This window comes from Amphiprion ocellaris, chromosome 11, assembly GCF_022539595.1.
Source record: "Amphiprion ocellaris isolate individual 3 ecotype Okinawa chromosome 11, ASM2253959v1, whole genome shotgun sequence".
NCBI classification, from domain to species: Eukaryota; Metazoa; Chordata; class Actinopteri; family Pomacentridae; genus Amphiprion; species Amphiprion ocellaris.
In genome coordinates, this window is record NC_072776.1 from 14,797,894 (window position 1) to 14,810,418 (window position 12,525).

The 12,525-nt window shown below is 38.6% G+C and overlaps 2 protein-coding genes across 2 annotated transcripts in view; one reads left to right on the plus strand and one right to left on the minus strand.

Moving 5' to 3' along the window:
* The first annotated feature begins 5,114 nt into the window (after positions 1-5,114).
* Positions 5,115-9,225, plus strand: tpt1 (tumor protein, translationally-controlled 1). The gene is made up of 6 exons (XM_023264198.3): positions 5,115-5,268; positions 5,923-5,996; positions 7,013-7,200; positions 7,413-7,518; positions 8,419-8,535; positions 8,798-9,225. The coding sequence occupies exons 1-6, from the start codon at positions 5,241-5,243 to the stop codon at positions 8,798-8,800; spliced, it is 516 nt and encodes a 171-aa protein (XP_023119966.1). The 5' UTR covers positions 5,115-5,240; the 3' UTR covers positions 8,801-9,225.
* Positions 9,226-10,364: 1,139 nt separating this feature from the next.
* The window catches only part of LOC111564554 (general transcription factor IIF subunit 2-like), a 48,221-nt gene continuing 46,060 nt past the window's right edge, over positions 10,365-12,525 (minus strand). Inside the window, exon 8 of the mRNA XM_023264200.3 lies at positions 10,365-10,921. Within this exon, the coding sequence (XP_023119968.1) occupies positions 10,787-10,921 (135 nt within the window). The 3' untranslated portion in view covers positions 10,365-10,786. The remainder of the gene's footprint in view (positions 10,922-12,525) is intronic.

The window sequence follows — 12,525 nt, forward strand, 5'->3', positions numbered from 1 at the left end:
AATGTTTTGTCTGTTTTTGGATAGGTGTAGTGAGAGACTGACAGGAAACGGGGGAGAAGAGTCGGGAGAAAACTTACAGCAAAGGGCTGCGAGCGGGACTCGAACCCGGGACGCTGCATCAGGGACCAGCCCCTGTACATGGATCACCCGCTTAACCCGTTGAGCTATATGGGCACCCACGTTTTGTCTTTTTAAGGGTTTAATAATCTGATTAAATGTTTTGCATTTTAAAAAATGTTTAACATTCTTCTTGTTGAATTGTATTTTTTAAATGTTTAATGATGGAAAATACTTTATCTGTAATTTCTAATATTTGTATTTTAAAAATTTTGTTTAATTTCATAATGACATGTATTGTATCGTGTTGAATGATCTCATTCCATATTTTGTCTGTTTAATAGTTAAACATTAAATTACATTACATTATATTAAACAGACAAAATATGGAATGAGATCATTCAACACGATACAATACATGTCATTATGAAATTAAACAAAATTTTTAAAATACAAATATTAGAAATTACAGATAAAGTATTTTCCATCATTAAACATTTAAAAAATACAATTCAACAAGAAGAATGTTAAACATTTTTTAAAATGCAAAACATTTAATCAGATTATTAAACCCTTAAAAAGACAAAACGTGGGTGCCCATATAGCTCAACGGGTTAAGCGGGTGATCCATGTACAGGGGCTGGTTCCTGATGCAGCGTCCCGGGTTCGAGTCCCGCTCGCAGCCCTTTGCTGTAAGTTTTCTCCCGACTCTTCTCCCCCGTTTCCTGTCAGTCTCTCACTACACCTATCCAAAAACAGACAAAACATTTAATTAAAAAATTAAATGTTTAATTAGAAAATTATATCTTAAAGACAATAAAAGTTCAAATAGGAATTACACTGAAAATACAATGAAGGATTTAAAAAGAAAATTAAACATTAAAAGGTGGTAAAACATTTAAAAAGAAAAACAAAGATTTAATCGAAACATTAACAGACTGTCTGAAGGTTCAAACTAACAGAGAACTACTCAAGAACTTTTAAGATTTCAGTCCTCAGACTGTGTGAAGGTTCAAACTAACAGAGAACTACTCAGGAACTTAGAAGATATTAGTCCTTGGACTGTCTGGAAGTTCAATCTAACAGAGAACTACTGTGGGACTTAGAAAATTTCAGCCCTCAGACTGTGTGAAAGCTCAGGTCCTGAGGACTCGGGAGGTCTGGAGGCTTTGAAAGTCTTGGAACTGAGGGTTCAACCCTCCAGCACAAAGGCTAAAGTCCAACCTCCTGAGAAAAACGATCGAGTCGAGACTCAAGTTAAAAAAACTTGAAAATGGCAAAAAATAGATGATAAATGTGCAAAAAAAAAAAAAAAAAGTATCGCGCGCAGCTTAGAGGGAACAGTGGTCCCAAAACTGTTGATAAATTATTTCTCAATAAAACCTCATAACCAGTTACATAAGCACACCCTCTTTACTGACCTCTTTACCAATAAACCCCAAGACATGCTTTGCCAAAATCCATAATAATCCATAAAATCTTTATTTGCACCAGCCCCATGTGAAAATGACATCAGTCTGTATTTGTAGAGCATCTCATGAATGTAGCAGCACCGTTTAAATGTTTCATAACACAGAATATAAGCAAAGAGTATATAGGGATACAGACAAACATGGGAAATAAGAAACGTGCTCTTCAATAGTTATTGTCATTATTATTACTAGTAATATTATTTTTGTGTCCACTACAACCCATACAATCATCTAGTGTAGTCAAACAGGAATGTGTGCATGGCGAATCAAATCCAAAACAATCCATGAACCAACGACCACGTCTTGATTGCACTTCATATTATTGACCACTAGATGTCCTACTCGAGCACTGTGTGTCATTGAGGCCTCGAGTAATGAACCATGTTTTGAATGAAGTGTCGAAGCTTCAACAAAGCCTCGATCAGCCATGACTAATTATCTACGTTGTGACCAATCACTGCTCTCCGGCTCCGCCCTCTGAGAATCTTGTTGTCGTTTGGCTCCACACTTGCTGATGACCACTTCCGGTCTCAGAAAATGAAAAAACGGACCTTTTCTCGTTTCTCTCTTACTGATTTTACTTTCTTGTTATTCTAAATATAAAACGAAAATCAAAGCATTTTAAAAAAATCGTACATCCCTTTTTGTTCATGAAAAGGAAAAACACCTTGTATTTCAATTCTAATTTTTGTATTTTAAAACGAAAATCAAATAACCACTCGTTTTTTGTTTTTCAATACCCGTTTCAGAACGGAAAATCCAATTACCAGATCCGTATTCAATCCGTGTATGGTTCGCTCATTCGTTTATCCGTTTCAAAATAAAATCTAAAAAAAAAAAAACAATAAACCACGATGTTTTTTTGTTTTTCCGTTTATAAGACCTAAACGTAGAAATGTATTATTTAACTAATGAAAAAAACACAGCGTTGGTTTTTTGCTCAAGATTTTTAAACCCGAAATACAAAATACGGCTGTTGTTTTATTTTGTAGCAACACCGAAAGTCGCCGAGGAAACACAGTTAAGAGCTGGTCTGGACCATGAACACATCAAGAACGGCTGTCATCGAGCCCTTTTTCTATTTAATTCTCTTTAAGAGTGGAAAACCCACGCAGAACACATGGAGCTCCACGTTGCTCTATAATGAGAGTCAGGACGTTCTGCTGGAGAACAGTTTATGAAGATCAATCATGTGTTGATGCTGATTTGGAGAGAGCTGGAATTTGTTCTGTTAACCACAGATGCTATTTTCAGTGCTATACTTGATTAACTGTAGAATGTTATGTTTCACTTCTATGTGTTTTACAGTCAGGTCCGACATGTGGACGACAGCTTATAACGGGATACTGGTCATACTGGTGCCGCTGTTCCAGTTTAACTGGTGATCAGGTTAACTGGTGATAGTTTACGTCTCCAGATGTTTCGTCCTCAGATTTGTCCAGACTTAGACCTGGCTGTGTGTGAAATAAAGATACCAGATAAAGAAGACCTCGCTGAAAAACGTCGGTATCACTACTTAATAAAGTCTGTATCCATGTTAATATCATCTACAGACAATAAAAAAGAAATGTGCTGGCGAATTTAAAAAAAACAAACATATTTTTTACAAATGGTGAGAGGAAACGATGGAATCCAGAGATAAAATTGCAGACCACAGTCTGACTCATCATCACCGATCAGTCTGATAAACATCTTCACAAGGATGTAAAAAGGATTACAAAAATATAACACAAACTACCTGCGTAGTTTAATCACTCAGACTGCAGTACTGGAAGTATTCTGGTCTTCCTCTGCGATGTCTTTAAAAGTATCTTTTTGTCATTTCTAAACCAGCCAGAGTTTTTGGAAAGTCACAAATATATTGTTTGTTTTGACCAGATCGGATCCCTTCCATTGTCAGCGGTTAACATGCTCTGAAATGACGGTTAGGATGGAGGACTGAACGTGTTTTATTGTTTTCTGAGTGACTAGTTTTAACAACACGGTCTCAGTTTGTTCTGATGTATTTTATCAGATCCAGCTGATGTTCTGCTGCATGTTCTGATGTATTTTATCAGATCCAGCTAATGTTCGGCTGCGTGTTCTGATGTATTTTATCAGATCCAGCTGATGTTCTGCTGCGTGTTGTTCTGATGTATTTTATCAGATCCAGCTGATGTTCTGCTGCATGTTGTTCTGATGGGAGGCTGCTGAGGGTCTGAGCGTTTCTGAGAACAAACCCGAGTTAAACCTGAAGTTCTGCTCTGGATCTGTTCCACTTAACTCAGACTAACACACAGCAGTGGACGAGCTTCTATGCTGTGGGTTTTCTTGGTGAGACATTAATTAGTTTAGTGGCTCGTTATTAACCAGGCAGCCTGTGTTAAGTTGTGATTATCCCCAGTTAACCTGAACGTGTTTCCTGAACAATCACCAGGTGTTCAACACCTGACAGGATGACAAAGATCTATGTGGATGAAGCGGGATGTTTATCAGACTGATCGGTGGCATGATGAGTCAGACTGTGGTCTCTGATTTTATCTCTGGATTCCATCGTTTCCTCTCACCGTTCATAAAAAAAAAAAAACGTGTTTTTTATTGCTACCAGCACATTTCTTTTTACTGTCTGCAGGTGATATTTACATGGATGTAGACTTTATTAAGTAGTGATGCCGACGTTTTTCGGCGTCTTCTTTATCAAGTATCTTCATTTCACACACAGTCAGGTGTGGTCAGGACGAACCTGCGACGAAACATCTGGAGATGGAAACTGTAATATGTTTTGTAAGAAGTTGAGAGGCGTTTGGTGGCGTGAGGATGTTTATTCTCACGAGCAGGCATCAGGTACGTGCATTAGCACTGACAGTCAATAACATTAACCTTGCGGCTCCCGTAGCTCTGGGCTTACTCGTGCTACCGTAATAGATATAGGAGATGCGCATACACTTTTTAAAACTGCGCCAAGTATGAACATTAATGAATGCAAAACCAAACATATATCTGCATATATGACAGAAACTATCAACAGTTCAACTGATTAAACTGGAATCGCCAGAGCTCTTCACATTTTAATACTTAAAAATACTTACTTGAAATATTAAAGCAAATTTATTCACACTGAGATCATGAGCTTTCAGTGTGATGCGTCTACTTCCTCTAAATAAGACAAACATGTCTTCGTGTTTTCAAAGTACGTGTTGCTGAGTTTGGGACAGAGAACTGACGTCAAGTCGCCACGAGTTATGACTTTGATTTCCGGTTCTGCCGGCAGCTTCCAAATAGGAAAACGCTTTTTCTTTTGTTTAAACTTTAAAATTTGTAAAAACGCAGCGTTTTTTTCTTTCTCTACTTTTGTTTTTCGAATTTAATTTTTAAACGAGAAAACAAAAAAAAACAGATCGATTATTTTTTTCCTCATTTTATTTTGAAATGGAAAAACGAATGAGCGAACCATACACGGATTGGGGTACACGGACCCAGTTAGATCCTTTAGTAGGAACTAGCAAATACCTTTTCCTAATGAACAGTTCGAGCACAAGTATGCTTGTGCAGTACCACGTCTGTCCACCAGGCGAGGGGGCAGCAGAGCTTCCTGCCGTGGACGAATCACACTGACGTCAGCAGGATGTAAATACGGCGCCTCGCGGCCTCGTCGCTCTTTTTCCTCTCCCGTGCTGTTAGAGCGGTTGGCCTACGCTCTGTCTTCGGAAGACTCAACACCGAACCAGCAAAATGATCATCTACAAGTGCATAATAACCGGTAAGTAGTCGTCATTTGTGTTGTCTCTCATGTGTAATAGGTAGCGGTACAGTCGCGGCGGTTATTTTGCCTGTGTTTAGATGTTTTATGAGACAGTTAGCCTGGCTAGCTAGCAAACTCGTGTTGCCGTTGGGAAGTTAGCGCTAGCCGGATGCTAATCAAAAACTGTACAGACAATCGGAGTCTGCCGAGCGTTAGCCACCCTGTTTGCTAGCTGGTGATGCGGCGGTCGGTTAGCTCGTAGCCTGGGGCGAAAGTTGTGTAAATCTGGAAAAGTGCCCCGAATGTTAGCGTGGTGCAGTACGGGCCGGTGGTTCAGGATATTCATGTAGGGGTTAGTCATGCTGAAGTAGCGCCTTGTATGTGGACTTTAGGCATCATGTAGCTGTTAGCTGCTGTGTTATTTTTGTCTGGCGGATTTTTCTAGAGTTAGCATTAGCAGTGCTTCCTCGGAAATGTGCTACACATTTCGTGTTTCCATTTACTTTATCTCCTAATTGAACACGAATCTCTCCCATTTTATGTGATTCTCACCAAGCAGCTAGGCTTGCTGTCTATTGAATGTGTTTCTGTTAGTTCTTGGCACAACCAGATGTTAGCCTGGATAACGACTTTTTGGAAAATAAATTCTTTTATCTGTACTTTTTTCTACAGGTGATGAGATGTTCTCAGATATCTACAAAATTACAGAAACCCACGACGGACTCTTCATCGAAGTTGAAGGAAAGGTGAGTTAGTAGATGGGATTAATGTATGGTCAGAATCGAGAGGTTTTCTGTACACGTTTGGCCTAAAGCTAGGCCATATTAAACGTATGTATACTGATATACCCCATTCAACTGACTGTTCCTGGCACTGCCTCCAGTAAAATTTCTATTATGACGTTTGTGATGTAGTGTCACGGGCACACACCCAAAACATTAAACTACTAAGATGACTGAACAGCTCAACCACCTGAACTTTAGTTTCTGATGCTTCATTTGCTCAGTCACATTTGTACTGTGGGGTCATTTTCCACGGCATTATAGAAGCCTGCATCTCTGTCAAACAGCGTAACTGACCTGAAGCAGAAATAACTCAAAAACAACTTGTGTAGTAAGTCACAGTTACAATGAAAGAAGTTGGAAAAAGAAAAAAGTTCATTTTAAAAATAGAAGAACCTGGAGTTAACACTTGGGACTCATTGTGTGTGTTGTGAATGGCATTTTCTGTAGGTGACATCACTGCTGTTAGGATGAATCACAGGAGAGGAACAAACTTGACTGCTTGAAGCCCTAAGCAGAATAAAACCAGTCTCGCGCTGTGAATTATGAAGTATTGCCATTTAAGACTGAGGTTGTGTTTAGAGATGCACGCTTTACTAAATGGCTGGGGTTGTGTGAATTCTGGTGCGTACAGAGTTCTTGTTGAATCTTTTTTCTTTCCCTCCTGTAAGCAAGAGTAGTGTACAAACACAGTTAGCAGCCTCCAAATGTTCATAATTGAATTACAGATTCACATGCCAGTGTTAATTAGCAACAAGTTTGTCATCAATAGAAGAGTGAAGCTAATTCCCACACCGTTGAGCCAGCTGTATAGCATCATGGTCACATAACGCTGACCATCGGCCATACATCTATCCTCTCCTGCCTGTCAGATGCTTTATCATTTATCATATTCTCTGTTTTTTTTTTTTTTTTTACCAAAAATTGATGTTCTCCCTTCCTGTCTTGGTTGTCCTTGCTCCTCTGCCTGATGTGTCTAGACCATCACTAGGACCAGCGACGACATCGATGACTCTTTACTTGGAGGCAACGCCTCTGCTGAAGAAGTACAAGAGTCCAACGAGTCAAGTTCTGTCTCTGGTGTCGACATCGTCCTCAACCATAAGCTGCAGGAGACTGGCTTTGAGAAGAAGTCATACACGGCATACATCAAAGAGTATATGAAGGCGTGAGTATTAGTGCTAAAGACTCAATGCACTGAGGAAAGAGATGTTCAAATTTGAAGTAATCACGTGTGTAAGCTCTGCAGTTTGTCAACCGGTACCTAGACTTTAGGTATTAGGAAGGAAAGTTGGATTGGTGCCCCTGCATTTGCAACTATGTGGTATTTTGGATCAAACATAATATCACACAGTGACAAATATCACTCTTCATGTCCAGCGTTAAGGCCAAACTGGAAGAAACCAACCCAGAGAAAGTGGATGCCTTCAAGGCCAATGCCCCAGCAGGAGTCAAGGCCATAATGGGAAACTTCAAGAATTTCCAGGTAACTATACATGTGTTGTGTCAAGGAAAGTTGATTAAAATTAATTTACAGTGGACAGTAGGGGTCACCGATCAGGGCTGCAGACTCTTTACAGTGATTGCACTGGTGTACCTTACTTTATCAAACATAATTTAGGTGCCCAAAGTATTTTCTATGTGCGTTATACTTAAAGTTGTGTCATGTTTTTCAGCTCCCACACACATTCCTTAACACATTTTGTGAATGTAAACTGAAATAAAGGTGCGGATAAAAGTTTAGAACATTTAACCCATTCTGTTTCATAAAGGTGATCTCTGACTTAGTCAAAGGTACCTCTTTTTTGACTATATTAGCATTGTTCAAGTAGGATTCTCTCAGCAGCTGGGCATAGAATCTGATTGTCCCCGCTTTGGTCACAACTGTGACCAAAAATCTTTTTAGTGTCAGGCCACGAGCCAATAATACATTGCACAATTTATGTTAGTCTCGGTGGTCTGTGGTTCTACACTAGAGCCCTGATGATCTAAAATGACAATCCGTCTAAATGTTGTAATGTGTCCTACTTTTACTTAAAGAGATTCTTGGTAAAATAATATTTATATGCACTACTTTAGTGCTGATGCAGCTGTCTTTGTTTAAGCAAAGTCCTCCCCACCGCACTGACTGGTTGCATGTGACAAGGAATAACTTGAGGATAAATGTTGTTCTTTAAATCACACAGATGTAAAACAAACAAAGCCACTTCTTCATAGTCTTATGTTCTGAATTTTCCCAACATTATTTCTATTTTTACTGCAAATGAGTATCGTCTGATAGTGCGTTATGTCTCCTTGATGACTAATAATTGGTATCTGTTGACTCAGATTATATCTTTTTGTACACTATGTTAATAGATGACTTCTGATGTGTGTTTCCCTGCAGTTTTTCACAGGAGAGAGTATGAACCCAGTCGGCACTGTGGGTCTGCTGGATTACCGTCCAGATGAGGTCACACCATACATGATTTTCTTCAAGGATGGTCTGGAAATTGAGAAATGCGTAAGTGTTGAGTCTGTAGAAATACAAATGCTGTCAAGCAACATGGACACATTTACTTTTGTGATTTGGCAGTAGAAAGACTTGGGTAATTCTTACATTACTCATCTAAAGTATGTGTTTTTGTTGGCTAACATTTCATATGCTAGTCATAGCTATCACTGTTCCATTTTCCAGCCTGCATATTGTTTAGCTGTACAAGGTTGCTTGACGGAAATGAAATCATAACTGGACAAATTATAACCCGTGTTCCTCTTTCTCACAGTAACTACATCTGCTACTTCCCAAGCGGCCCACAAGGAAACTGATGGAGCACGACTTTGCATCATGTCTGAACGGATACATCCTTGTTCGATTTCTTACATATTCACATTATGAACCACAGTACTACTCCCAAAGCTGGAGGAATCAAACATGATTGATCACCGAATAGTTTTAACTTATTCTTTTCAACCTTTGCTGTGTTTGATTTTTGTCCCAGGATTGAACTACCAGGTAGGACAGTGAGTGAAGCTCTGACTTTGACTGGAAAAAAAAAATGTATTTTTTTTTTCGTCTCAGTGTACTCTTTTAGCAACGATCCATGCAGGTTAACATCTCCAGACCTCTTGGTGTGTGGGTTCCATTAAATAAGATTCCATCTACAGTTAAATGACTTCTGTTTTAATTTGACAATAAAATGAAATGCCACTACTTTCGGTTTCATTAATTTCAAGGAAGACGTTCACATGTTAAATTCAGTCGCAGATTTATTGCCTTTCTGACAAGTTAAACCAACTCTGGACATCTAATCTCATGCTTCTCTGGACCGAACATTCGTGATGTAAATTGGAAGCAGCCTGATGACTTCAAACACCAGATCAGTCCAACCAGTGACTGGTGTGGGTTTAGACCTTAACTAGCTGACCCACACAACTAGAGATAATTCATGTTTAAGATTACTTGTGCCAAAAGAGCTTTTTATCAGCTATTAGATTCAAGGGTTCTGTGGCAAGTTAAGTGAGGCTGTTCCATATAGACGCAGATGTCTGTGAGACAGATAAAGATTGGTTCACATTTTCTGACCTATCAAAGCTGTGATCAATCCATAGTTGTTACTGTATTCCCCTGTGGCTGTTGCATACTTGACACATCTTCATTTAAAAAGTCAAATCAAAAACCACTGCTTTCACCCTGAACAGGCCTGTGCTTTACAGAACACCCGTCGACACATTTCCCATTAGTTGGGGTGCGGTCAGAAACTCAGCAGCAGCAGGTTTCTGCCTTGTGAACATACGTAGTTTAAGGCTGTTCACAGTTGCCATAGTAACACTTATAGAGAAATGTGCCATGACTAGAAGAGAGTTGTCTTCATTTACGGGCACCAAAAACTCTGTTTCCTTGTCTGAAGAAAATTTGCAAAACCTTCAGGAAGGAAATACCAATAATTCCTTAAGAGTTTCCCTTAAAAGTTTTATTTTAAAAAATCCCCCAAATTTGGCAAGACAACTCTTGTAAATATTTTTTTAAAAAAAAGTAAAAATCTCCCCCCAAAAAAATCTCAAAATATCTAAACTGATTACATATATATCGGTAAAACTGTTTAATTTTCTTTAAGAACATTCACAAAAAAATTCGCTGGATGTTGGTTGATTTTTTTTTTTTGTGAATGTTCTTAAAGATTTTTTTAACATTTTTTTTCCCACCAAAAAAATTTTCACTGTGAAAATGTATTTTTTACCACACTTTCAAACTTTAAAACGGGTCAATTTGACCCGCAGGACAACATGAGGGTTAATGTTTGATTCTGTTGAAAACACCAAGAAAGGAAAAATAAACACTATCACAACATACATATTTATACTTGACATTTACTGGTTAAACAAGCAAAACTGAATAATCTGATAACCACCAACTCCAGCATCTATATCCATATGGTGAAATGTTGAAGTGCTTGGTTTCCTAGATACATAAACTGAAAAAACACCTGACTGAAATGTGACTGTTGCTAGCAGGGCTAACACTAAGCCCTGTGTAACAGAGCACCAAATTTTAGGTCAAATCATCAGATATTCAATGAAATCAACTCCAAACTTCCAAAAACTTAAAGCTAGCTCAAAAAAAAATCAATATACATGTTTATTTATGTAAAGGTTCTATGTTAGCTTGTGCACAGCAGACTTTTACACACAATTAAGTCAACTTAAAGATTACAAGCTGCAAAACCTGAATTCCTTGCTATGTTTATTTCTCAAAAGTTCATCCGTTTCTCACTTCACAAAGTCTGCATCTCCTCCTCTTCCTCGGCAGAATGGTAGTGTCGGTACTCCGGCTTCAGTTCCCAGGTGCTTTTGTGAACTCCCTTGCTGTTGTATGTCCCAATTTCTCGCATTATTTCCTTAAGGTAGGTCTGCACCAGAGAGGAGAAACTACAAATCATTACATGTGACTGTATTTATGCACATGTGCCGCATGTTTTGGGAAAATTTAGAAAAATATTCTTTAAACACCAACACGATGTCCTCACATGAAAAGTTTTGTCCAGAACCCAAAGATATTTTGTGTTTTTTCTTAAAGAAAAACATTAAATTAGCAGATTAATTGATTAAACTGGTAACACTTTAGCTGTTAATTGGAAATTAAATTAGCCAAATGCAAGCTGTAGCATTACATAGACAGACATGACTGTGATATAAACTTTTTATCAAAGTCTGTCCAGAAAATATATCAGTTTTTTTGGCAAATACTAGCTGTTTGCCCTGTATTGTAGTGAAGCCAAGTAGCTGCTGGCGGTAGCCTCATTTAACAATCTGCAAGAGAGAAAATAATGGATTTCCCAGAATAAATCACACTGTTCCTTTGAGTTAGAGGTTCTCAAACCTTTTCTGTCATGGAACAAAAAAGAATTTTCTTCCTCCTCAGCCCACTTAATATTAATTTAATCAAAAATTAATCAGAGGAGCAACTAATATTAAAGGAAACAAGTACAGGCTGGCACAAGCAACGCCTTGCTTATTCTCCATAGTCATTATTGGTCCAGAACACAGCAGCTAGGATTCTTACTGGTTTTAACAGACGATATCACATCTCCCCTGTTCTAGCTTCCCTCCACTGGCTCCCTGTCCGTTTTAGAATTGATTTTAAGATTTTGCTGATCACTTGTAAAGCTTGCCAGGGTCTTGCCCTTGGCTATATTTTAAACATGCTAACCCCATACGTCCCCTCATGCAGCCTTAGATCCTTGGGTGGATCCCTCCTAGCTGTTCCAAAGTAGAGGCTTAAATCCAAGGGTGACCGGGCCTTCTCCATCAGGCCCCTCGGCTTTGGAACGACCTGGCTGAGGAGATGAGGCTCGTCGAATCGGTAAATTCTTTTAAATCACTTCGTAAAACCCAGTTTTATAGACTCGCCTCCCAGTACAGTTCTCTTTTATTTCTCTTTTATCACTATGTGCTACCTGTCAAAGCACTTTGTGAATGTTCTTCTGAAAGGTACTATACAAATAAAGCTATTATTATTATTATTATTATTATTATTATTATTATTATTATTATTATTATTATTATTATTATTATTATTATTATTATTATTATTATTATTATTTCCATTCACACCTTGCCAGCAGTGGTCCATCCCGGTCTGTGTTTGGTGCGAAATCCCTGTGACTTGAAGACCCTGGTAGGATATTTTTAGCCCCTTTTTGAGATCGACATCATGCCAGTTTCATGCTAGTGCTGATGTGACTGCTTGTATCACTATTTTTATACCTACAAAACACAGACCTCTTTTCTAACAGAGCAGTCGCTGTGAAAGATAGTCTGTCATGATGAGAGCAGCAGACGATCCAGCAGTGCGGTTTGCTTCTTCGCATCAAACACTGGGTGTCTCTGTTGAGCTAGTAAAGATGCAGCCACTCTACCTGATGAATAACAGCGAGGCTTTTTTTCATAATGGGCATTTCGGTTACTTTAGTTCAGTTAATTTGAGTGTTAGCCAAGTGCTTTAGGAGAGAAA